At 36.4% G+C, this 25,568-nt stretch overlaps 1 protein-coding gene across 1 annotated transcript in view; it reads left to right on the top strand.

Moving 5' to 3' along the window:
- MOXD1 (monooxygenase, DBH-like 1) overlaps positions 1-25,568 on the top strand; it is a 122,870-nt gene that overhangs the window by 60,981 nt on the left and 36,321 nt on the right. The window contains exon 5 of the mRNA XM_012665188.1: positions 25,122-25,301. Within this exon, the coding sequence (XP_012520642.1) occupies positions 25,122-25,301 (180 nt within the window). The remainder of the gene's footprint in view (positions 1-25,121; positions 25,302-25,568) is intronic.

Below are 25,568 nucleotides of genomic sequence, written 5' to 3'. Positions count from 1 at the left end.
AATGAAATTTTTTATAGTTTTTACAAATGGCACTTTTAGTATTTAGCAGAAAAATTATATATGGGGACTTGCTTTTAGTAAATGAGATATTTTATATTCAAGTTACGAAACGCATAAATCAGAGTTAACGACTTTAACCAAGTCATAAAAGGCAGCACAGTTGTGTTCTTTAAAATATCAAGACTCCCCTTGGGGCATTTAACATGACTGCATTTCTACATCAAAAAATAAGATCATACTTTATAATTTAATAATGTATCCATTTTATAAAGAAAAATATTGCACTAACATCAAAAATGTTATGGTTGAACCTGCATGAGTCATTACTGCATGTTTCTTGATTCATGATGCGGGGTGAATCTGAATGCTGTGCGTCAGAATCATTAGGGATGGAGCCCAGGATTTGTGATGGTCGTTGCTATTGTTTGGAAAAGTTTCCCAAATGACCCTGATACAAACCCCCTGTTTGAAAATCACTGTTTTATATTTGTTAAAGTTTCCCAGGACAGTGCATTTGTTAAGTTATATTTCATAGCACCTAGTAAAATGCCCCTTGTGCCCTTTATATTAAGTAGCATTAATACATATTTTTATGGTAATAAACCATTTTATTCAACAAATATCGTAAAGAGTGAACACACGTGGAATGTCTACGATTGAAATGCACCAAATTAGTTGTCTGCATATGAAAAAGAGTTAAACAGTCAGTGGTTTGGGGATAGTTTATTCCTTGATGCATTGCATATTTTTTTGTGGAAATGAAGAGGAAAAAATACCAGCTGTTTCCTGGAATCGCAGCTGAATTTCATTATAAAATTTGAACTAATTCATAAGGGATAATTTCTTCTATGAAGGGAAAAAGATTTATGGCCTAGTGAAATATATGCATTCAAGTTAACTCTCTATTAATGTTTATAATGTAATGGATCCATTTTAGAAACTATATACTAAAGGCTACCTCACTGACTTTAAAATGCATCCCGTTACAAATAGAGATCTTTTCATCACTGAAATCTCCCTTAATTACTCTATGTGGAATTTAAAAAATTAAGTAAAGTCAAGACGATGTAAATAACTGTTAGTTAGTGTGTAAACGCTACCTGTAGTCTCTCGGACTGTAGCTTGGCCTCAGGACATCCTGAAAATAAAGGCAAGACAGTGGTTTACAGTGTGTTTCAGAAATCGGATGCATACTCAATATGCCACTGTGTATCCCAATCAGCTGGAAACACCCCATCACACTGCACCTCCACACCGCAGAGAAGAATCGATGCGTGTCTGTGAGTGCCTGCTTTGGACAGCGCTCCGTGCTATGTTTTTTGGCAAATGTAAGGCGACGTAAAACATTGCCCTTCACCCCAAAGGACCTCATGGTCTCGATGGGGAGAAGAGAAGCACACACAAATAATAAAGAACACCCAAAGCTAGTAAAGGAACATTCCTGTCAACCTACATTGTAGAGGCAGGAAAGGACACAAAGACACAAGGGAGCAGTGATAGCTTGGGCACATTCTTGTGCCATATGGAAAGAATAATTGGAGAAAGTACAAAGTAGATGGGTTTTAGGTTAGGGGGAAGTGGCAGTGTAGTGAGGACGACTGCAAGGCAGCCTCTTTGTTTATGTGCTTAAGCGCCAGAATGAAATTGGATGATGGGAACTAGAATTTATTGAGAGCACTGTCCATTTCGTGGGCATCAGTCCTCACAAACAACCTATGAAGTGGGTAGTATGACTGCCCTCATTTTACAGATGAGGAAACTGAAGCCCAGAGAGGTAAGTAACTTGCCCATTGCTGATAATTTTCCTGGTAATACTCTTTTCCCTGAGGAAGATAGTATATTTTAAAAATGAACATGTTTAAGCACTTTTGCTGAGTTAGCCTCAAAACATGACTTTTAGGTCTAAGGAAAACAGCATTCATTGACAAAAAAAAATAGGACTCTGGTTTCAAAGTCAATGTTCTGAAGTATTACACACTGGTCTGTGTGGAAGCTCTGCTTGGTCCCACATGTGGCAAAGAATATTTGATGTGACAACTGACATCTGCCCATGCTAGAGCCAGCTAGCAGCTGCTGGCTAAATCCATAGTCTAATGTGTCAAATTAGAATGCAGGGTCCCTGCAGTGACTTGTTGTCAGGGTAACTGCATTTTTTGATCAGAGAATGCCTTATCCATACCAAAGCCGCTAGTGTATGATATTGAAGGGACTGCAGACTGTGGCCTTTCATACCTAAATAGGGTCAGTGATTTTATCCTGAATGATACCATTGTGTGGCTTTAACACATTTTACTTATTGTCAAAACTCTGACAAATTGCATCATATTCTCTAAAATAGAAATAAAGGCTACCACTCAATTGCACACATATGCATGTAACCATTTAGTTCTTTAAACTATAGGCAGTTCCTAAGAAGAGGGTGATGGACTTTCAGTTATTGTGAAAATGAAAAGATCTTCCCTGAAGCTAGTGAGTTGACTGTGGGGTTTGTGGAAACAATGTCCACTGCCATTGCCAATGTCAGTCATGTTTTCTGAGTAGTTTAAATGCATGTGATGTACGTGGGACTCTTTATATTAATAGAAGAAGTTTGTATCATTTAGCTTTTCATTTTGTTGAAACATGGGCCTAATAAAGATCTCAAGAGATGTCCAAGATTTGAAAAAAATACTGTTTTAAAGCCATCCCCCAAAGATGTATATTTGTGTCTCTCCAAATTATTAAAATCTTCCATAGGTTTTCTAAAATCACCTTTATTAATGAAATTGGATATTTTCTCCATAATAGCTGATTGTAACCTCATGACTTCAGTGTGAAATGAGTCCTTTAGGATGGAAACTGAACACAGGGTTTTCAACACAATAATCAATATTATGGCCTGTTATCGAATATGCCTGTTTACTTTTAACTTTTATGATCTTGGTGTCAGTACGCACCCATATGTAAAATGGAAATAACAATTCCTGTCTTTTCAAGGTTACTCTGAAAATGCTTTTAAAATATTGGATTTTAGGAGACAAATATTTATTGATTGCTCATTATGTGCCAGACAGTGTGCTTTACTTATTACTTATGCCACTTTGCAGATGAGGAAACCGAGGGTCAGGAAAATTAGATGTCTTTTCTAATGGCACAGAGCTAGAAAGTGGTAGACACGGGATAGGAATCTGGCCTCATCTGATTCCAATGCCCACACTCTGAATTACTGTGATGAACTCTTTTCAATATAAATGTGCTACACATGTTGGTATAATTAGTGCATGTATCATAAAACACCATTTATTTAGTCTAATGGTGGGACCTTGAACACTTTATTTGAGTGAAACATATGAGACTATGTTCCTTTCTGATCACATAGATCTGGTTTCAAATCCTGGCTCCGCCATTTACACAACCTTGAATAACTTAAAGAACTTCTCTGAATTTCAGTTTCCTCATTGGCAAAATGGAGATATGACCTATTCACAAGATTACCATGAGAATTATTTGAAAAGTGTTTATAAAGCACTTGAGGTATATGGTAAATATGATATACTGTCATTTTATAATAAAAATGTTCCTCTACCAGTCTAAACTTTCTGTTTGCTTTTGTCAACATTTATTTCATGGTTGTAGAAAATGAAATCCAGTGGAAAAACTGCCTTTCTTATCCAGTTAATTAATTGAAATTGGAATTTAAATTTAGGTCATAACTTATAGTTACTTATCCGTATTTCTCTTTCAATGTGAGATATAAAACAATTTCAAGGTAAAAAATATACCTAAGATTTATATGCCTTTCTACTGTGGCATCTTTTGCAATCTATAACGAAATAAGCTTTAGAGCTTTTGAAAAAGCTCTAAATTACTTGGGTGTAATTATCCAATAATTTAGAGCAGTTGGAGACTCACTTTGATTTCATTGACTTTTCTAAGACATTTAAAAAAGGGATAAAATTGAAATGTATTTGTTTATATCCAACTGTATTATATCTATTAGTTCCTTTATAACTTGGAATTCACTACTTCCACTATCTTTGCTTTGTATTTCTATATTCACTTTTAAAGTATTTTGAGATAAAGCTTAGTTTCTTTAAGAACTAGATTAGCAAATGTACCTTATTTGTTTAGTAAGGCAACTCTCATTGCAAGGATTTGTGAGATTCACAATTGAATTAAATTTACAAGGTTAAAGAACTAAGTTCTTTTTATAATGATAAACAGGAAACGTCAGTTCTATGAGTAATATTTTCCACTCCTATAGCAAATAAAATTTTCCAACAGATTGTTGGTTCAGTCACGTTATTTCAAACTATGTTTACTGCAAGTGATAAAAGATATTTTAGGGAAAAATTTATTACTTCTTCAGCTTGAACTCATCATCATATAAAATTTATATGTGATATGATGTTCTCTTGGACTGGCATTTAACAATCTCGAAAAGAGACCGCAACTGTTAAGTTTTTATTTTTCATCATTTGAAAGATTAAGTAGTTTGTTTTGTACACCGTTTCTTGAGAGAGTGCTTTATTTTCTAATGTGAGAATATTTTCTAATGTGCGTACTTGTTTTATTTCCAATGTAATATATACTTGTTACAACAAGTAAAAAAGTGGAAAACATGTACAAAAGAAAAATTATTGGTGCCCCCTCTCTCCAAATTTCACTTTCCCAAGGTGACCAATGTAAACAGATTTATTTGTATCCTTCTATAACTTTATGCTCAAAAAACATTTACAAAATTATATAGGATTTTATTGGGTAATTTCCCTTCTTTTTTTAAAAAAAATTTAAGATCACTGTATATATTACTTTGAAATTTGTTTTTTCAAATTACCACCCTTATCATTGTAGGACAAAATATAATAACACATTCATTTTAATATTTACATAATTTAATTCTATTATGTATAAAATGTAATTTTTGCAGCCATTCACTATTGATACACATTCAGAATGACTGAAGTTTTTTGCTACTATAAACATTACTTCAATAAATGTTCTTTTAAGCATATCCTTATATATTAGCAGTCTCATTTCTACAAGATAGATTGCTAAATGCACTGAGTCAAGGTTACATGTGTTTCAAATTTTAATGTTTGTCAGATTACTTTCTAAAATTCGCACACCAGCAATGTGTGAATATTTTCTCATTGCTTCTCAAGCACTGGATATTTCAATCTTTTAAACTTATTGCCTATTGATAAGTGAAAACTAATATTTCTGATTGCTTTGACTTGCATTTCTCAGGCTATTAGTAAGACTGATGTTTTTATTTATATTTTCTCTTCTATGAGTTTGATGTTCAACCCTTTACCAGTTTATTTTTTAAGTATTTTTTTACTGAATTGTATATGTAAAAGTGCACAAACACTGGTATATAGATCATCGAATTTTCATAAGGTGAACTGACTCATGAAATCAGCATCAAGCCAAGACATAGAATATTACACCAAAAGTGACCTTACAGTCCCTTCCCTGGCACTATCTGTCCCCAGAGGTAACCACTATTCTGATTGGATCACTGTTTACTAACTTTGTCTGTTTTGAACTTTTTGTAGATAGAATCAAAAACTACTGCTGTCCTGTGTCTGGTTTCTTTTGCTCAACAAGATGTGCAAGTCAGCATGTTGTTTGTAGAAAATGTGTTCATTTTCATCTTCAGATTTCATTGTCTGAATATATCACAATTTTTTATTCATTTGTATTGGTCAGCCTATTTCTGATGCCAAGTCACCCCAAAATTCAACAGCTTTAAATGAGCTTTAAATAGGTAAACATTTATTGTGATTTACAGGTTAGCTGGCCTGTTCTGTTCTTAACTGGCCTTACCCTCAGGTGTGTAACCAGCTTGGGTTCAGCAGGCAGTTCTCTAAAGGTGCCTGGGCTCTCTTGTATGATTGGGGTCAGCTCTTTGTAGCTGGTCTTGGAAGCCTCAGCTGGGACAGGTGGGCCCTCCTTTGTAGTATCTTGTTCTCCAGAAGTCTAGACTAAGCTTGTTCAAATGGTGGCAGCCAGGTTCCAAAAGAGAGAGTAGAAACTGTCAGGCCACTTGAGCCTCGTTTGGAATTAGCAGACCATTCCTTTAGCCATAAGAAACAAGTCCAGCCTAGATACAGGAGATAGATAAATAGAATCTACCCCTTGTTGGAAGGACTACAAAGCCTCAATGAAATGAGCATCAAAATAGGGAGAGAAAGAAAGTTAGGAAAATCTGTACAATCAATTAAGAAAATTTTTGCAATCAATCTCCATGTCATTCTACTGTTGATGGATATTTGGATAATTTTCCAGTTTTTGGTTATGTCAATTAACACTACTCTAAACAATCTTGTGCATGGGTTTTGTGGAACATGTTTATGTGTTTCTGTTGAATATATACATATGAATGAAATTGCTGTGTTATAAAGATGAATATTAAGCTTTGGTAAATACCAAACAGTTTTTCAAAGTGTTTAATAGTTCTAGTTGTTCCATATCCTCATCAATACTTGATATTATCAGTACTTTTCATATTAGCCATTCTGGAGGAATATAGTGCTATTGCGTGGTTTTTTTTAAAAAAAAATGCTTTGTTGAGGTATAATTGACTATAAATCACACATATTTAAAGTATAAAATTTGATAAGTTTTGACCTATGTATACACCTGTGAAATCATCATAATAAAGATAATGAGCATAGCCCCAAAACTTTATCGTGGCTTTTAGTAATCTCTTTCTTCCACTTCTTCCCTACCCCGATTCCCAAGCAACCATAAATTTGCTTTGTGTCACTATGAATTGGTTTACATTATCTAGGATTGTTTTTAATAGCATCACAGTATATGTACTCTTTTTGGGGGGATCTGGTTTCTTTTACTCACCATAATTGTTTTGAGATGTGTTCATGTTGCATGTTTTAATAATTCTTTTTATTGTCAAGTAGTATTCTGTTATGTGGATATAACACAATTTGTTTATCTGTTCACTTGTTGACAGATACTTGGGTTGTTTCCAACCTGAGGCTATTCGAAATAAAGCTGCTGTGAACATTTGTGCCTAAGTCTTTGTACAGACATATACTTTCTTTTCTCTTGGATGTATAACTAGGAATGGAAAGACTAGGTCAGATGGTAGGTAGTATATTTAACATGTTTAAAAGCTACCAAACTGTTTTCCAAAGTGGTTGCGCCATTTTACATTCCTATTAACAAGGTATGATTATTTCAGGTACTCCACATCCTCAGTAACATTTGGAATAATCAATCTTTTAAAGTTTTAGCCATTCTACCAGTTTTATCTATTGTGGTTATAATTCGCATTTCCCTAACGATGCTGAACATCTTTTCATGTGCTTGTCATTCATATATCTTTTTCAGTGCAATGCCTCTTTGAATCTTTGTTCACTTTTTAAATTGAAAGTTTGTTTTCTTATTATTGAGTCTTGAGTATTCTTTAATATTCTAGATAAAAGTTGTTTATCACATATGTGACTTGGAAATATTTTGTCTTAATCTGTGGTCTGTCTTTTCATTCACTTAGTGATTTTGAAGAAGAGAAGTTCTTAATTTTGGTAAAGCATCAATCTAGCCCTTTATCCTTTTGTAGATCATGCTTTTGGTTGTAACTAAGAAATTTTTGCCTAATTCAAGGTCATGAATATTTTCTTATTTGGTTAATTTAAGCAATATTTTTATATTTTAGTGTAGAGATCTTACGTTTTCTGCCAGATTTATTCCAAAGTATGTCATATTTTTTGATGCTATTTTAAATGGTATTTACTTTTAAATTTCACTTTGATTGTTGCTGATATATACAATTGATTTCTGTATACTGATCTTGTAGCCCTTACACATGCTAAACTCACCTTTTAGCTTTAGTAGCATTATTATAGGTTCCACCGAATTTTCTGCGTGAATGACCATGTTATTTCAGGATAAAGACAATGTTACTTCTTCTTTTTCAATCTTACTCCTGCCTTGTCTCCATCCCTTCTTCATTCTCTCTCTTTCTTCTTTTCCCTATCGTACTGTGTAGAATCTCTGGTATAATGTTGAATTGAAATGGTGAGAGTGGATCCTTGCTTGTTGTTTATCTTAGAAAGTGATCAGTCTTTTATCATTAGGTATGCTGTTAGCTCTAGGTTTTTCAATCACTTCCTTCCTATGGTGACTTCAGTTTTATGTTTATTAGGCTGCTTCTAGTCATCCCATATCTCGTGGAAACTCTGTTTATTTTTTTCAGTCTTTTTTGAGTAGTTTTATTCCATCAAGTTCAACCAATCTTTTCTTCTTTATTGTCTAATCTGCTTTTCATACCATACACTGCATGTCTCCTCTCAGACATTATAGTTTTAATCTCTAAAAGTTAGATTTGAGTACTTCTTAATATCTTCCATGTCTTTACTTAATATGTTTAATTTTTGGTCTATCTTTTGAAACATATGCAATGCCTTTATAATAACTGCTTTGATGTCTTGTTACTTCTGTCATTTGCATTGTTTATGTGTTAGTTCGGTTTAATTAAGTTTTCTCATTATGGGTTTTATTTTCCTAATTCTTTGTATGACTGGTAAGTTTTGGTTAGATGGCAGATATTTTAAATTTTACCTTACTGAGTGCTCTTTATGTTTGTATTCCTGTAACTATTCTTGAGCTTTGCTTTGAGATGTAGCTAAGTTATTGGAATCACACCTTTTGGGTCTTTAATTTTTTTTTTTTTTTTGAGACAGAGTCTGGCTCTGTTGCCTGGGCCAGAGTGCTGTGGCATCAGCCTAGCTCATAGCAACCTCAAACTCCTGGGCTCAAGCGATCCTCCTGTCTCAGCCTCCCAAGTAGCTGGGACTACAGGCATGCACCACAACACCCAGCTAATTTTTTCTATTTTAGTTGTCTGGCTAATTTCTTTCTATTTTTAGTAGAGATGGGGTCTCACTCTTGCTGAGGCTGGTCTCAAACTCCTGACCTCAAGCGATCCTCCCTCCTACCTTGGCCTCCCAGAGTGCTAGGATTACAGGCATGAGCCACTGTGCCCAACCTGGGTCTATTTTTAAGCTTTATTAGGTACTAATTTTACCTACTATAGGGCAAAATTCTTCTGAGTATTCTACCTGATGCTCTGTGAATTCTGAGATTTTTCACTCTGACTGCTGGAAAGAGGCTCTATTTTTTTCATTGTGATATTTCTGTGACTGTTCCCTCTAATCCTTTAATGTGATTTTTACCTGGCCTTGGGTAGTTTCCTCCTGTGTATGAGAGGATTAGTACTCAATAGAGTACTTGAGGCAGATCTGTGGCTGTCTGGAGTTCTCTCTCTGTGCATCTCTCTTGTCTCCCACATTTTATTCTCTGAACTAAAACCTACATGGCCTTTCTGGACTCCAGCTCTATGTCCTCAAGCTAGGGAGAACGCCAGGTCCTGCCTGGGTTTCTCCTTGCTGTGTAACAGCCTGGAAACTCTCTCCAGGCACTAAACTAAGAAAATTACAGGACTGACCTCAGTCATTTTTTGTTTCTCAGAGATTTTTTTTTCTTTTCTCTTTAATAGATTTAGGGGGTAGAAGTTGAATTCTGTTACATGTATGTATTGTATCATGGTGGAGTCTGGGCATTTGGTGTACTCATTACCCAGGTCGTGTCTATTGTACCCCACAGGTAATTTTCCATCCTTCACCCCTTCCAACCTCCCCCTTTTGAGTCTCCAGTGTCCATTATACCACTCCGTGTGGCCCTGTGTAGCCATAGTTTAGCTCTCACTTATAAGTGAGAACGTGTAACATTTATCTTTCTGCTCCTGAGTTATTTCACTTAGGATAATGGCCTCCAGTTTCATCCAAGTTGCTGCAAAAGACATTATTTCATTAATATCACTGAGTAGTACTCTATGTTTTATATACACAAACACATATATGTTAATACGTGTGTGTGTGTGTGTGTGTGTGTATATATGTTCCCCCATATTTTTTTTTATCCACTCATCAGTTGATGGGCGCTTAGGTTGATCTATGTCTTTGCTATTGTAAATCATGCTGAGATAAACATATGAGTCAGATATCTTTTTGATAAAATGATTTCTTTTCCTCTGGGTAGATACCCAGTGGTGGGACTGTAGGATCAAATGGTAGATATACTTTTAGTTCTTTGAGAAGTTTCCATACTGATCTCCATAAAGGTTGTACTAATTTACAACATCTATGGAGATAATTCCCACCAACAGTCTATTAGTGTTCCCTTTTCATCACATCCGAACCAACATCTATTGTTTATTAACTTATTAATAATGGCACTTCTAGTTGGAGTAAGATGGTATCTAATTGTGGTTTTAATTTGCATTTCCCTGATGATTAGTCATGTTGAGATCACTCTCCTTTTTTGCCTGATGTCCAGTTTCTTGAGATACTTCTCAACATTACTCATTAAAGAAGTGCAAATTAAAGCCACACGGGGAGACCACCATACATATACCTGTAAGAATATCTAACATTAAAGAGTTGGAGAGATGTGGTGTAACTGGAATTCTAAAGCACTGCTGGTAGAAATATAAAAATGGTATAAATACTTTGAAAAATTATGACATTTTTTTTTTTGCTTATATAACTTTTTTTTTATTTTGAAGTATTATGGGGGCAGAAATGTTTTTGGTCACATGGATCACTTTTTTAATGTTTGAGTCAGGGTTAAAAGTGTGCCTGTCACCCAGATAGTGTTCATTTTACCCATTAGGTAGGTTTTCATCCATCCCCCTTAGCCCCTCCCCCCTGCTTGATTTCCTTTGAGATTTACTTCCCTCTATGCACATGTGTGCTCATCAGTTGGTTCCAGTTTAATAGTAAGTACATGTGGTGTTTGTTTTTCCATTCTTTAGATAATGGTCTCCAGCTCCATCCAAATTGTTACAAAAGGCATTAAGTCATCCTTTTTTATGGCTGAGTAATATTCCGTGGTATACATATACCACATTTTGTTAATCCATTCAGGAATTGATGGGCATTTGGGTTGATTCCACATTTTTGTAATTGTGAATTGTGCTGCACTAAACATTTGTGTGCAGATGTCTTTTTGATAAAATGACTTATTTTCCTTTGGGTAAATATCCACTAGTGGGATTGCTGGATCAAATGGTAGGTCTACTTTTAGTTCTTTGAGGAATCTCCATACTGTTTTCCATAGAGGTTGTACTAATTTGTAGTCCCACTAACAAAGTATAAGTGGTCCTTTCTCTCTGCATCCACACCAGCATCTATTGTTTTGGGACTTTTTAATAAAAGTCATTCTGACTGGGGTAAGGTGATATCTCATTGTGGTTTTGATTTGCATTTCCCTGATGATTAGTGAAATTGAGCATTTTTTCATATGTTTATTGGCCATTTGTCTATCTTCCTTTAAAAGGCCTCTGTTCATGTCTTTTACTCACTTTTTAATGGGATTTTTTGATTTTTTCTTGCTGATTTGCTTGTGTTCTTTGTAGATTCTGGTTATTAGTCTTTTATCGGATGGATAGCTTGCAAATATTTTCTCCCATTCTGTAGGCTGTCTTAATAATTAAACATACATTTACCATGTATTCCAACTATTCTATTACTAGGTATTTATCCAAGAGTAATGGAAGTATATGTTCTACAAAGCTCTGTTGTACAAGAGTTCTGGGTATAGCTCCATTTTGCCAGATTCAGGATTGAAAACGTGGACATGCCATGACCAAAGGCACAGAGAAAAGATATTTTTGGAAGAGTTTGGGGATCTTGTGACAGTCTCACAGAGAGCGTGGCTAGTAGGCCAAGAAGTAAGTTTTTTTTTTTAAGGCGAAGTAGAATTACTGGGTTTTCACTGGAGGAATGGCATGATGTGTTGCAGAGATTTTAGAAGACAGGTGATTAAAGCCAGGAGTTTAGTCTCACATATTAGGGCAGTGTAGGTGGGAGTAAAGGCAGCCTCAACTGGGAAAGTGGCCTTGGAAATAGGGGGAGAATGTGCTCAAGATTTGTTTTGAAGGTAGAAGTTGAAAGACTTGGCAGCTCATTTGATGTTAGGGGTTAGGATTTTAGTAAAAATCCAAAAAGAAATGCTGGTTTAGTGGGGAGTGAAGATGATGAGGTTTTTTTTTTGGGAATCATTATCATAACCTGATTTATCAAATTTATTAGATTTCTTCCTTTCTCTTCCAAAAGGAGCGATTGGCTGCATTTCTGAAACTGTAAATTTTTCTTTGAAAACCTATGCAGATTGTGAATTATGAAGTTTAGAGTGTGTGGTTTTTTTCCCATTGGGAAAAGTAGGGAATAAATCACCCATGCTTTTTATATGGTTCCTACATAAGTAGATCCATTTTTAATGTAATTTCTATGACTGAAGATCTGAAAATATTTCAACTCTGATAAAAAGTATTAATTGCAAAAGTTATTTCAGGCTTAATTTTAAAAAGATGGTTGACATGTTTAGGGAAAAAAGCAGCTCAGACCTGTTAAGACTAATGACCCCTGAGTTTATCCTCGAGATCCACCTTGGTCTGCAAGTTTGGCAAGTCAGTTTAGCATTTGAGTACCTGATGGAAACACAGAAATGTGATGAATTAAGTCAGGGCAAAGATCAGCAGCAAAGTAAAAATGACAAATTCTGGGCCGATTGTTATATGAATGATGTTATATTATTTTCTCTGTATATTAACTTTTCAAGTTAAATCAAATGCAAGAGAAAAAATAACCCCAAAGAGTAATAAGGCATTTGCCTTGCTCTCAAGAAACCTACATCTATAGGAGAAGACATTTATTCAAATAGCTGGAAAGCAGCAGAAGATATAAGGGTTTTGAAAAGATAAAGTCAGTGTGAATCTGTTACTAAGATAAACAAAGACTTCATGGAGTAGGGGTTATCCACCTGGAGTGGAGATTCACCCACAGACCTGAAGAGCAGTGATTGATTCAGCCATGGCCTGAGAAACCCTACAGGTTGTTGTTTTCTCTTTTTCATGGAATTGTCCTATAAATGAGGATTTTTTTTTATGGAAGCCTCATATTTAAACACATAGAGCATAAGAGAAAAACAAAAAGAAGAGCCAGAACTAAAGAAGTCATTTTGTCTTCATTTATTTGTTTAACTTTTATGAAGCATAAAAGACTATATTTCTTAACTGTATGGTTAATCACAAATTCTGTGACAGGTTAAGTATAGTCTCTTTCATTTTTTAATCATCTTTTTTCCAACTAAAGGGCAACTTTCCATAATGTAAATCAAATGACTTTTTGAAACAGTATGATTTGAAGTACGAAATTATTTTGAGCCTTATTCCAGTTCTTTTTCTGGCCATATCTCCCTCCCATGTACCTCCACTGTAGCTTGTACAGATAAGAAAGGTAGACAAGCACAGTCGCACATAGAATGAGTCTTCAGCCAGTCAACCCTGGGTTCGAATTCAAGCCTGCTACTCAGAAGCTGTGTGAATTTATTCAGTGTACGTAACTGTGCCTCAATTTCCCTGTTTATAAAATAAAGACAGTAAGATCAGTCTTAGGGTTGTATGAAAATTAAATGTAATAATATGTGTAATGTTCTCGGTAAATAGAAACACTCACAAATGATAGCTATCATTGGTACAATGGCATCTATTTTTTTATGAGATTTATCTTTTTATCTGACCATAAATCTTTAGCTCCTTGACAATTGTGCCACGTGCATCTTTGGATCATCAGCCCTGGGCACAGTTCCTGACAGTGCTCAGTAAATGTTTGTTGGATGAATGACTCAAATCTAGACTCAAGTCAATGATGATGAGTTGTAAACAATATTCAAAAAATCTATTTTATCCCTAGGACAAATGAACTTTGAATGATGGCATGGTGTATTATGTATCTAATGAATTTAAGGGCTAAACAGAACAGCTCTGCTGTGCTACTGGTAGACATTTTGTAGAACAGGTCAACAATCTAGTAAACTATGATTTGAAAACCTGGACTTATTATCAGTTCTAAAGCAACTTTATTTTGTATCTTAGAGAAAAACACTTAATATCAGTTTCTCCTTTCATTACAGGATAAAACAGAACTTACTTTGCAGGCATTTAAAAGAGCATCACATTCTAGACCTTTGGATAAAAGCCAACTAGAATTCTACACGAGGCAATGTTATTAATTCATATTATCTACAATTAGATTTAATCTTTAGACTATGCCTGAAGAAATAAAAAATGTCATTAATGTTATTTCCCTACTCCTAGAAGAAGGAAAAATAGATGGCTCATTTATTAAATTTCTCCAGGAAATAAAATCCTTAAATTATGATGAATAAGTGCAAAAATAATATACTTTATTTAAAACTGCCAAAATTATTATGACAAATTATATATAAACACAGGCACTAGAAGTTTCAGGATGTGAAAACATTTTTTTTAAAGGAAGCTAGTTTTATTACATGCAGAATGAAATTGGTTATTTTTACATGTAAGTTGTATTATCCTAAGTGAAAAACTAAGTTTTTTTCTTTCTCCTAATTTGGGGCTATGGCATTTTATCATGAGAATCATCTGTTAGTTATTAAGTTCTGTCCTTTCATGGATAGAATTATTAGGCCTTGAAATCATAAAAAAAAAAATCCCTCCCCCAACAACACCACCACAACAAGAAACAGACAAGCAACTGTAACTTCAAAGGAGACCCCAAAGCAAAAACAACCCAGAAAGACAGAAAATGTTTGAGGCAGAACCAAAGAAAGGTCTTGGCATCTTTGCTGGGATCCCCCCATCAGGACATATGACTGGTCAGGGATGAAGTCACATGTACTGGCATCTGTCATATGGGTTGTGAAGGCTTGACAGCGGGTTTAGGTAAAAAACAAAACAAAACAAAAAAACTGTTTTAATTATTCTCAGAGCCTGAAAACAGAAGATATAATTGGTTTTTCTGAGGAAAAATACGTTGTTCTATAAACCTCGCTCCAAATCCCTTCATAATCAATTATTACTCTAAATACAAATTCCACATTAAAAAATTATAATAGCAGATAAATTATGTTGTATCGACTCAGTATTGGGAAAACAAATATTTTCAAAAGTTTTTTGGACACTCTATTATATAATTATGATAACACACCATAAATATAATACAAATATAATTTTCAGGGAAATACCATAGATAGATTAGGGATGGGAATTATGAGAACCAACATTTAATGAGTGTTTTGTATAGACCCTATACTGTATGGAATTTTCTCATGTAATTCTCATGATCACCTTGGGAAGAAATAGACTCATCCAGTTAATTAAGTTGTCATAGGCCATTCAATCAGTAAGTGATAAAACTAGACTTTTAAAAAATACACTATAAAAAAGTTAATATTTGTTCACTATAAAAAATTCAAATACAGAAGGTCATAAAGTGAAAAGCAAAATGTCCTAATTTCTACCACTCAAGTTCCACTTTGCATAGACTATCACTAATATTTCTTGTATTTTTCTGAAATTTTCCATACATATGAAATCACATACCTTTATGTCTATTTCTGTTTCTATTTTCATTCCTCTCTCTGTGATACATAGTTTTTCTTGTTTTAATTTTAATTAAATTTAAACTGGAAGCAACACTTAGCTGAGCAACTTTAATTATTGCATCGTTCTGCCTCCCCTGTCATTCTGTGATGTGGAACTATGTTCCTGTAAGATATTACCCATTTCTGCAGTTTTCATCCTCCATAAAACATGGTCGTCCATGTGCAACTGACAGAAATCCAGATATACTCACCCCTTTGATATATTGCTGCATTGAAAAGCATGTATCAACCAAAAAAGCTATTGGAAAATTTCTATGAACCATTTTTCTACAGTATGAAAAAGCAAAATCATATATATCTGCGTTATATGAATTGCATTCATATTTGACTCTACAAATTTACAGAATTTGAAATGCAATTTAACCTAAAAAACAATTCAACTTATCATCTAAAAACAGCTCACGTTTATAGAAATATAAGCAATAGCATGTTAAAGAAAAACGAAGAAGATCTAGTCTTCATGTTATATTAATATTTCCTTAATTATAGATACATGCACACACAAATAATAAAGCCTTTGAAAAAGCCAGCTCCATGTAATGAACTGGCAGAAAGTGGTAAAACAATGAGTTGCCACTCCAAATAAGGAGAAAAGAAAATGCATATATGAAATAATTGCCTTCAATAAAACATTGAGTATGTGATAATTTGTATAAAACTAAGTATAGTTTTAAACTAATGTTTACTACAAATTATGTGCTAGACACATTTCTCCTTTAATTTTTATAATGGATTAAAATTCATCTGTATTTCTCTTTTATAAGTAAGGAAACTGAGTTTCAGTAAGGTTAAATAATTTGTCTCAGGTTACACAGCTAGTAAACGTCAGACCTTGGATTCCAAACCAAGTCTTTGCCTTCAAGCTACCACACAGTACTGCCTTCTGAAAGAAGTTCAGAGAAACAAGACAAATGTGTGCCAAAATAATCAGAGGTGGCATCCAGGGAAAACAACACCTGGGCTTTCAAAAATGAATAGGTTTTAAATAAGCAAAGTTAAGTAAGAGGGACTTATTGGATGGGGAAAACAGCATGAATGAAATTGTGGCAGTAAGAATGAATCTGGTGCATAAAGGGAAGGGGTCCCTATGACTGGGAATTCATGCATATGGGACTGTGTAGGTAACATGCAGCCAGTGACAGTGGGCCCTGAATGTCAGAAAAAGAAGTATTGATTTTATCAGCTGCAGGATGGGTGATGTAGAGCCATTGAACATTACTGGTCAGATTAACAAGGTGAAAGGGATGATTTTGTAAGATTATCTGGCTGGGGTCTGGAGTGTTATTCAAAAGGCAAGTTCCTAAACATCTGTCTTTGTTTGTTTGTGTTGCTATCACAAAATGCTTTAGACTGGTTTCTGAAAGAACAGAAATTTATTTCTTGCAGTTCTGGAGGCTGGGCAGTCCAAGATCAAGGCACCAGCATTGGTGTCTGACGAGGGCTCCTCTCTGCTTCCGAGATGCGGCCTTGCTACTGTGTCCTTGTATGATAGAATATGGAAGGGCAAGAAAATGAACTCATTCTCCCAAGTCCTTTTGTAAGAGCCCTAATCCCATCCATGATGGCTCCATCTTCACGTCTTAATCACCTATTAAAGTTCCCACCTCTTAATACTTGGTTTTCAAATGCATTATAGAACCAGGCTGAGCTATTAGTTATTTTGGTAACTCCTTTTTTGTATTTGTTTTTTCCAGAAATCTGGATTAACAAAGCTTCCAACTTAATCCAGATTTGGGTAGTCACTTTAGCTTTCATTGCTGAAGAGGGGGGAAGAAACAAAAGGCGACTGAAGAAAATAATTGTCATTGACAGTTACTAAGAGCATCAAATCCATTTTTATTTCAACTGTGTGTTGCTTGGATTTATTTGAAGCAAATTTCTTAGTCTAGAGGTTCATGATATTTCCAGAGGTATAGCTGCATTCTGAGCTTGCCCTTAACATTGTGCTGTCTTCATCCTTAGGTGTTTTCTCTTATGAGAGAGAAATGGCAGAATAAACTCTGGAGGTTGTTCACATTCTCTTTCACATCTGGGGAAAAGAAGCCACCATGTCACCACGTAAAGGTCCAGAATTTCCCTTTGATTGGACCAATTTCATCTCATGTCAAGGGTGGGGGATCCCATAAGTGAGTTTAGGCCACTCAAGGGAGTTGAGGATTACTCTTAGCCAAATGTTGTAGCTCAGAAATTCAGGATCCCGACAAGAAAGTCCTCTGGAATAATTGATGATGAAAAGCAACCAAAAATTATCATTCTCTGGCCTTAGCTTCTCTACTGTTCTAGAATATGAATCATATGACTATCAGATTCATATCTGATGCTTTATTGTTTCCTCCCTTGACACCTAACAAAAAGCATATAGTAGATAAATATAGATGGAATATTTTTGGGGCGGGGGAGAGCAGTGGAGTTTGTCAGTTGAGTGGATGAACGAATGAATGAGTTAGCAACATCTCTTAAGAGAAAATATTTTTGGCTCAAAATGATAAGAGAAGTTTATATTAAAAACCATACATATACACATCTGAGAAGTGTCAATATAGGTAAGTTGCCTTTGGAGAAAAGAGGGAGGTTGTATTTCAGAAAACAATATCTTTGTAGAGAACATATAGTTAAGTCTTATATTTAATACACACAAATGAGAAAATCAAATCCTTAATAAATTGAGAGGGTACACAGAAATATATATTTAATAGGATTGCATATTTTGCAATAACACATTTAACCATGCCAATGTTTTTTGCCTGAATATTTGTGACATACAAGCCTCAAAATTAGATTTTGAAATACTGGAACTTGTGAATAGATTACTTGTATAGACTTACTCAATGTCTTATGAGGGTATGATGTGAAAAATTTAATTAAATTCCAACTTATAATAATAATACTAAGACTAGTATTATTGTTTGAGCACCTACAAGGTGCCTATTGCTTTATAGGTATCAGCCATTTAATTCTCAAGTAATCTTATAAGAAGCCTCGTTGTCACTGATTTATTGATAAGGAAACTGAGCTAGAGAGAAGCTAAGCAGCTGGAAAGAGGGAGCTAGAAAGTAATAAAACAAGACTGAAACCCAAGAAAATGTGTTCAAAAAAATGCTCTTCCATTGTGTTACTTATCTTAGATTGAGTTCCAAAATGGAGTCCCTTGAGACATGGATTTATGTGCAATTGATTTATTAGTGCCAGGAAAAAAAATATTAAGTGGGGCCTGGGGCAGGGGAAGAGTTAGGCAAGGGAAGAAGCTGCTGAGCAAAGAAAGGTGTGATTCAGTTGCAGTTCCAACCTCAGCCTAAACCCATGGAGAACATGCCCCATCTGAGGCAAAGTTGCTGGCTGTTACTATTCCCATAGCTTTCACCTGGAGTGTATGTTTTCTGGCACTTGCTCTCTGCAAGATCAGTCCTCTGAGGAAAGTCACAGGTGCAAGTGATTAGAAATGAGGCACCTAGAACAGAATCTGGGCGATGGGTGCACAGAAAAGGCTAAAGGGACCTGCAGTGATCTTGGTAGAGGACTGGCATGGTCCCATCTCTACCTGTCAGTAAAGAGGCGGGTCTCTCAGTGTGGTGGCTGGGAGCACATTTCTAATCCAGAGCCCCAGGGTCAAATCTGGGCTCCAACAATTGGGCAAGTTTCTTAACTTACATGTGCTCTACTTTGTGAATCTATAAAAAGTAGAATAATTCTGTTACCTAAGCTCATAAGGTTGTTTTGAGGATTCGGTGAATATATATTCATCTAATCTGTGTATAGATGAGAGCCAGATGAAAAGAAGAACTAGTAGGATGTGACTTACTCGTGGCATGGCACGCAGCTGGTTAATGGTATAGGCAAGACGCAACCTCTAGGAGACCACTACTTTTATTTTAAAGTGTCATAGAGTTATGGATGATCTCTGGCTTATTGAATAATTTAATTAATCAAAAGTTAATATATATGTTAACATAAGGCCAGAAGCTACCTTAGAGCTCATGAATAATCTATTAAAATTCAAAGACCAGTATATATACTAAGCATGCAATGTTATAAACTTTTTTAAAGGTAATTTTCTGTTGCGTTTGGCTTGTTTTATATTCTTGAGCTGTTTGGCAAAAGGACCTAATTAATTCACATTCAAAAATAAATGACTGTAAATCATAATGTGTTACTTTCTCAAGGGTACTTGCACATTCATCAGGTAAAACAGCCTTAATGCTAAGTGCCTAGGTGGAAATTCAGAAATCAGTAGGCCAGGGAGAAAGACATTTGTGTGTATTAGAGGAGGTGCTTCCCGCCTCACCCCCATATCACTCTTCAAGGGCATTTACTGAAGTAACTTTGTTTTTAACTTACCCAGATCCAATTAAGAATAGTAAATAAACTGGAAGAATAAAACAATAGCAGTTTTATCTGACAATGTTCTAAAGAGAAGAAAAAAGACAATTTCATGTAGTAGATGCATGAATTCACATTGCTGAAGATGACACACACTTACTAGTATTTGATTATTAATCAGGACTTTTGTTTGCAAGTAACAGAAACTCAAGTTGAACTGGATCAGGAAAAAGAAAGGAATGTATTGACTTATTAATTAAGAGGAAAGGTTGAATAAATAAACCACAGGATGGCAGAGATGCAACTGGTTTCAGGAACAACTTAAATGAGGTATTCGAGCTCTGCCAAGCCTGTCTTGTCTTGTCTCTGATACCTCTCTGTGTGCTGACTTTATCATAGCTCACCAGTGCAGCCTGGCTCTTCCATGTGCTAAGAAACATCTTCCCTGAGAGTTGCTGAACCTCACAGTGTCCAGCTTCTTGAGGAAGATGGATTCTTTTTCACGGTTTAGAAACTTCCAAGACAGGCTGGGCATCTGTTCCTGAACTGGCCAATTGTGGCTGGCAGGGCAAAAAGATGGTAGTTCCCATGAGAACTCAGGATTGCAGTAAGGGGTGAATTATTTTCCAGAAGCCTCCTCTGCCTCATTTCTTCCCTTTTCTTCATCTCTATCCCACTTGACCTCTTCTTGCCATCACCTCCTGGTCTTTAGCTGCCAAGTCCCTTCATGCTGTGGCCCCTTGACAGCACATCAGCAAATCAGGCTTTGCTTTGAACCCTGACCTTCTTCAGAGTGGAGTTCCTGTGGGGCAAAGATGCCATTCTCTTGCTCATTTTGGTTGCCTCTCAGAAATTGGATATATTGTCATGTGAAAGGAGCCTTCCCCATTAGGGATGAGGCTATAAGGATACAGGAGGAGACGGGAGGGGGGCAGATACCTCTGTCCTCCCATTGTCACATGAGCATGTCAGCACGATCACATAATCATCCGTCTCTACTACTAGTTCTGGCTGAAATGTTCCCATAGGTAACGCATCACTTTAGGAGCTAGCTGACCTTTGCATGGCTTTTGTCAGAGATGCATTATGGGCTTTTACGTGGGCAGCAACCTGTGCCTCTGGTGGATATATACAGCAGGGTGCCAGCAACAAGAACGGGCAGGAAGAAGAGTGATGGGGATTTACAAAATTTCCAGCTCATTACAGATTCCAACTATCGCCTCTCTCTTTTGTTCTAATTTTTAATTTATTGAGTTGTGCGTTGCCTTTGGAGAGCTACGTTCCACTCATCCTCTCATGTTTTAACAAGCAGGGAGCCACATCTTAAATGGGTAGACTTGGAAGGGTGAGTATAGGAAAATTGCTCAAAAGAGCTCTAATAACCTCCCTGTGTTTCTCACATAGAGCTTAGTATACTGAGACAAGAAAGGCACTTCCCTGCCCTTTTACCCCCCCAAATTAACAACTAAAGCAAGGTACACCTATATTTAGCTATAAATAAACCTATTTAACTTCAATTGTATAAGAAAAACATGTACGTTTGTGATGAGTCTGTGTAACAAACAATTGCAGGGACAATCATGACCTAGGAACAAATGTACCAATCTTCAAATTGTTAGTTTAGGATAGAAAATTAAGAATGTATTAGCTTCCTAGGGCTGCTGTAATAAATGACCACAAGCTGGGTAGCTTGAAACAGCAGAAATTTGTTCTCTCACAGCTCTGGAGACCAGAATTCTGAAATCAAGGTGTGGACAGGGCCAGGCTGCCTCCCAAAGCTCTAGGGTAGAATCCTTCCTTGCCTCTTCCATATTCTGGCATTGCTTGGCTGTGGCAGCGTGACTCCAACCCCTGCCTCCGTCTTCACACGGCCACCTGCTTTCTGTATGTGTCTGTGTCTGAATCTCCCTCTCCTTTCTCTTATAAAGACGCCTATCATTAGATTTAGGGCCAACCCTAATCCAGTATGACCTAATCTTAGCTAATTAAATCTGCAAAGACCCTATTTCCAAATAAGGTCACAGTCTGAGGTTCCAGGTGAACATGAATTTTAAGGGGGCACTCTTCAACCTGGTACTGGAAAATTAAGCAAAAAATAGGTTTCTTTCAGCCAGTGTTATTGGCTATTAGGTAATTGGCTATTTGAAATCTGCAAAATCATGCGGATTCTTAAGTTTGCTAATGCTCAGTGGCTTTCAAAAGAAGTCCCTTCTGCACTGAGTACCGTGAGCCAGTGGCCCCGGCCTGTGCTGATCAAAGTGCTCCCATTTCCTGCAGTTTGTTCCCTCTACTAACAGGTTATGCCCATCCTAAAGGAACACTCTTGGTGTCTCAGTTATCCCTCATGATGGTCTTAAACTTCCCTCTCCAGAAATTCTTCTTCTATTCTTCAGGAATTTGATAATGAGGCATTGTTTTCCTCCCATGTTAACATCCCCTTAACTCATGGTTATCCTTCCATATAATTCCCACGCACTTCTTTTTCTTTCATCTTCCTTCTCATTTCTTGCGTCCTTTTGCCAAGGGCTTTGCTTTGTCTAAGCCTTTTTATATTATCCTCTCATGACCAATGCCCAGGTTTGCAGAAAGTTTCTTTCTTTTATGCGTGGGTTTTCTTTCTTAGGACATCCTCATGTTTAGGCTGTACCCCCGATTTGTAATCTGTAGTTCAGATTACAATTTAATTCTCCTTGAAGCCTTCACCAGGTTTCAAAGACAAATCTTGTTATTTGCCTCTTTAGGAAAGAGCACATTGAAAGGTCACGCGTCTGTCTCCTTGCCTTGGCGGCCAAGGGGCACTTGGACTGGGGTGACAGGGAAGCCAGGAGACCCCTCCCCAGGTGTAAAACTCCCACTCTGGTGCTGCTTCTCTGATGGCAGCAGTGTGTGGTGGTCCTTACTAGTGGCTTCCAGAAGCACCTCCTAGTACTGGCTAGTGGTGTCATCACCCTCATTAATGACAGCTGTCGGCAACTTGCCTTATTGAAGACTTTCATCCTCCCCTCCACTAACAGCAACTATCAGGGTCCTCGGCGCATCTCCAACACTTCTTCCTGCAATAATGCGTTGCAGTTAGAAGAGTACAGACTTTGGTGTCAGACCAGCCTGGTTTCAAATCCCACTTACCACTTCCCAGCTGTGGTACTTTGAGCTTGTTGTCTAATCTCTCTGAATCTCAGATTTCTCATCTGTAAGATGGGAACAATAATGTCTATCTTACAGATTTGTTGTAAGTATTAAATGAAATATGTAGAATAACTAATATGTGGCTGGAAGACAGTAGATGCAGAATGAAAGATAGATGTTACTATTATAATTTCAAGAATGGCGTTGGTAGCTTGGCAGCTTGGTGTTAATTTCAGCACTTTATATAAACCACCCCTTGCCTCCAAAAAACACAGAAAAAAACCTTGTTTTTAAAAGGTTCTTTTAAGCAGTTTATTTGAAACTCCCCAAAGTCGGGTACCATCCAGCATTACACGTCTTCGCTCCCTCTTCCTATGCCTCAGTGAAGGCCACTAATTTCTAGAGCTGCCGTGGCAATAGCCAACTTTCATTTGCCCCAGAGGCTTCTTTTCAGGACCTACCTTGTAGAGCTTAAGGTTCTGCCTGAACTTATAAGGCACTTAGCAAAAATCTCACATGTGCCTGAATATTTCACTATTGACATATTAGCAGTTCCCTGCCCCCCATGGAGTACTGAGGCACCGAAATAAATCAACTCTTACAAGAAAGCTGAGACTAGATGTAGAAAATAAATTCTAGTAGAAATTCTGGGTTACACTTCTGTGCAATCATTGTTTTTTATGCAACCATGCTTGAACAATAACTGTCATTTTTAAGAAAAACAGAAAAGTTTCTGCCTTCAGGGCTCATGACCTTTTAAAGACAAGACAAGTGCAGACAAAACCATGTGCAATGTTATTTACATGAATATGATGTTAAAAATGTGTGTGTGGCTTAGGTGTGGCATGATTCACTATGTAACACAAAAGAAAACTGGATTTAAGAACTTGAATTCCTTGCCTGCCCATTTAGACCTCTACCCACTGCATAACCTTTCCCCCTTTGGCTGCTTAGATTTTCCTATAGAAAAGAGAAAAACTATGGGAAAAATGGAAAGTCCTAGGAGAAAATAGCTGAAAATACTTCATCTAAACATGCATGTTTTAAGTAGAGAGCCAGCAGGGGTTTCAAAATGCAGTGCCTGCATTTGAGTAGTTAGGTCTAAAAGCAGAAGTACTGATGAGCTCCCAGGCAACTAAGCTCTTGGAAATTTAGGAGCACACCATGGCTGCTTTATCAGTCAAAGGAAAGATTAAAGAACGCTGAGAATAAAAAAAAGAACCCTATAACTCATGGCAACACCTACAGCCCACATGGATTAAGTACAGGGCTCCCATTTGGTCTGGATATAGGAATCTGGGATTTAGGATGTGCTTAGCTCATTCTGAGTTGGTTCTCAGGTTCTTGGACTGAAGTGGCAGGTGTTAATGAAGGGAACTTACAGAGACACTGTGTAATACGATATCCAAGTGAAGAGGTATTAAGGATGTACATTTGATTTCTGAATTTACTTATATAATATTTCAAAACCCCAAATGAGGACCACCATTCTATTCTAACTGGTTTCTAGTTTCCACGTCCTAATTTGAGCAATGTCACAGGAGCACATCACTACCAATGTTTTCTTTTCTCTTCCAAATTCTAATAAAAAAAAATCGCTATTAGAATTTGATCTTAATCACAAAAATAAATATATTCATTATCGAGCTTACCTTGTGCTCAGCATCATGGCTAATAGAAGAAGAAGACATTGTCTCTCACCTCCAGTATGAATGGGCAAACGTAAGCTTTTGAGGTGGAAGAAAGGGAGACTGAGAGAGTTTGTTCCCATAGGCTTGACTTCTTTTTTCCATGTGGAAAAATAAAAATAAGAGGGAGGAAGAGCAAGGCAAGGTAAAGCCTAGAAGAGAACATGTAAATTTTGAAACAATTGTTCTGCAGAATGGGGAAGAGAAACAAGGTGAGTTCAAAACAAAACAAACAAACAAAAAAAGCAGATTAATAAAGTCCTATGATTCTTGGAATAAATGATCATCTCATCTTTGTTATTGACATTGTTGTCATCATCATTACCATTGTCATCATCTCCAGAACAAATTATACTTGAACCGTATAACCTTTACATAATTGAGAAGAATATTCCTTTGAAAAACCAATAACATTTATGCTAGCTTCATGCCTGTTGTAGGATGCTGTAGGTGGTTTTATTTATCGCGTCTTCCCTCTCATTTGTGTCTGTGTAGATTGAGCCGGTGATACAGAGAGGCCACGAGAGTCTAATCCACCACATCCTGCTCTATCAGTGCAGCAGCAACTTCAACGACAGCATTCTAGACTCTGGCCACGAGTGCTACCACCCTAACATGCCTGATGCCTTCCTCACCTGTGAAACCGTGATTTTTGCCTGGGCCATTGGTGGAGAGGTGGGGCTAATGATTACTGAGATGTAACATAATTAATTAACCACCAATATAATTTGAATATTTATAAGTAAAGCTCTATGCACTATTTTTAATATGCAGCTAGCTTATTTCCGTTTTCATAGGAAGAGATTCTTTCCTTAAATCATTTTTATTTTATTTCATCAGTTATAGATTAATAGAGTTTGAGAAGGTTGAAATATCTTTGAGAATGGTTGGTTTTTCAATGGAGCAGAGCTCTCAGCGACTTTCAAAGGACACTGTCTCATG

This window comes from Propithecus coquereli, unplaced genomic scaffold, assembly GCF_000956105.1.
Source record: "Propithecus coquereli isolate 6110/MARCELLA unplaced genomic scaffold, Pcoq_1.0 Scaffold98, whole genome shotgun sequence".
Lineage (NCBI taxonomy): Eukaryota > Metazoa > Chordata > Mammalia > Primates > Indriidae > Propithecus > Propithecus coquereli.
The sequence above is the reverse complement of the archived record's forward strand: the minus strand, read 5'-3'. Positions and strand labels throughout refer to the sequence as shown.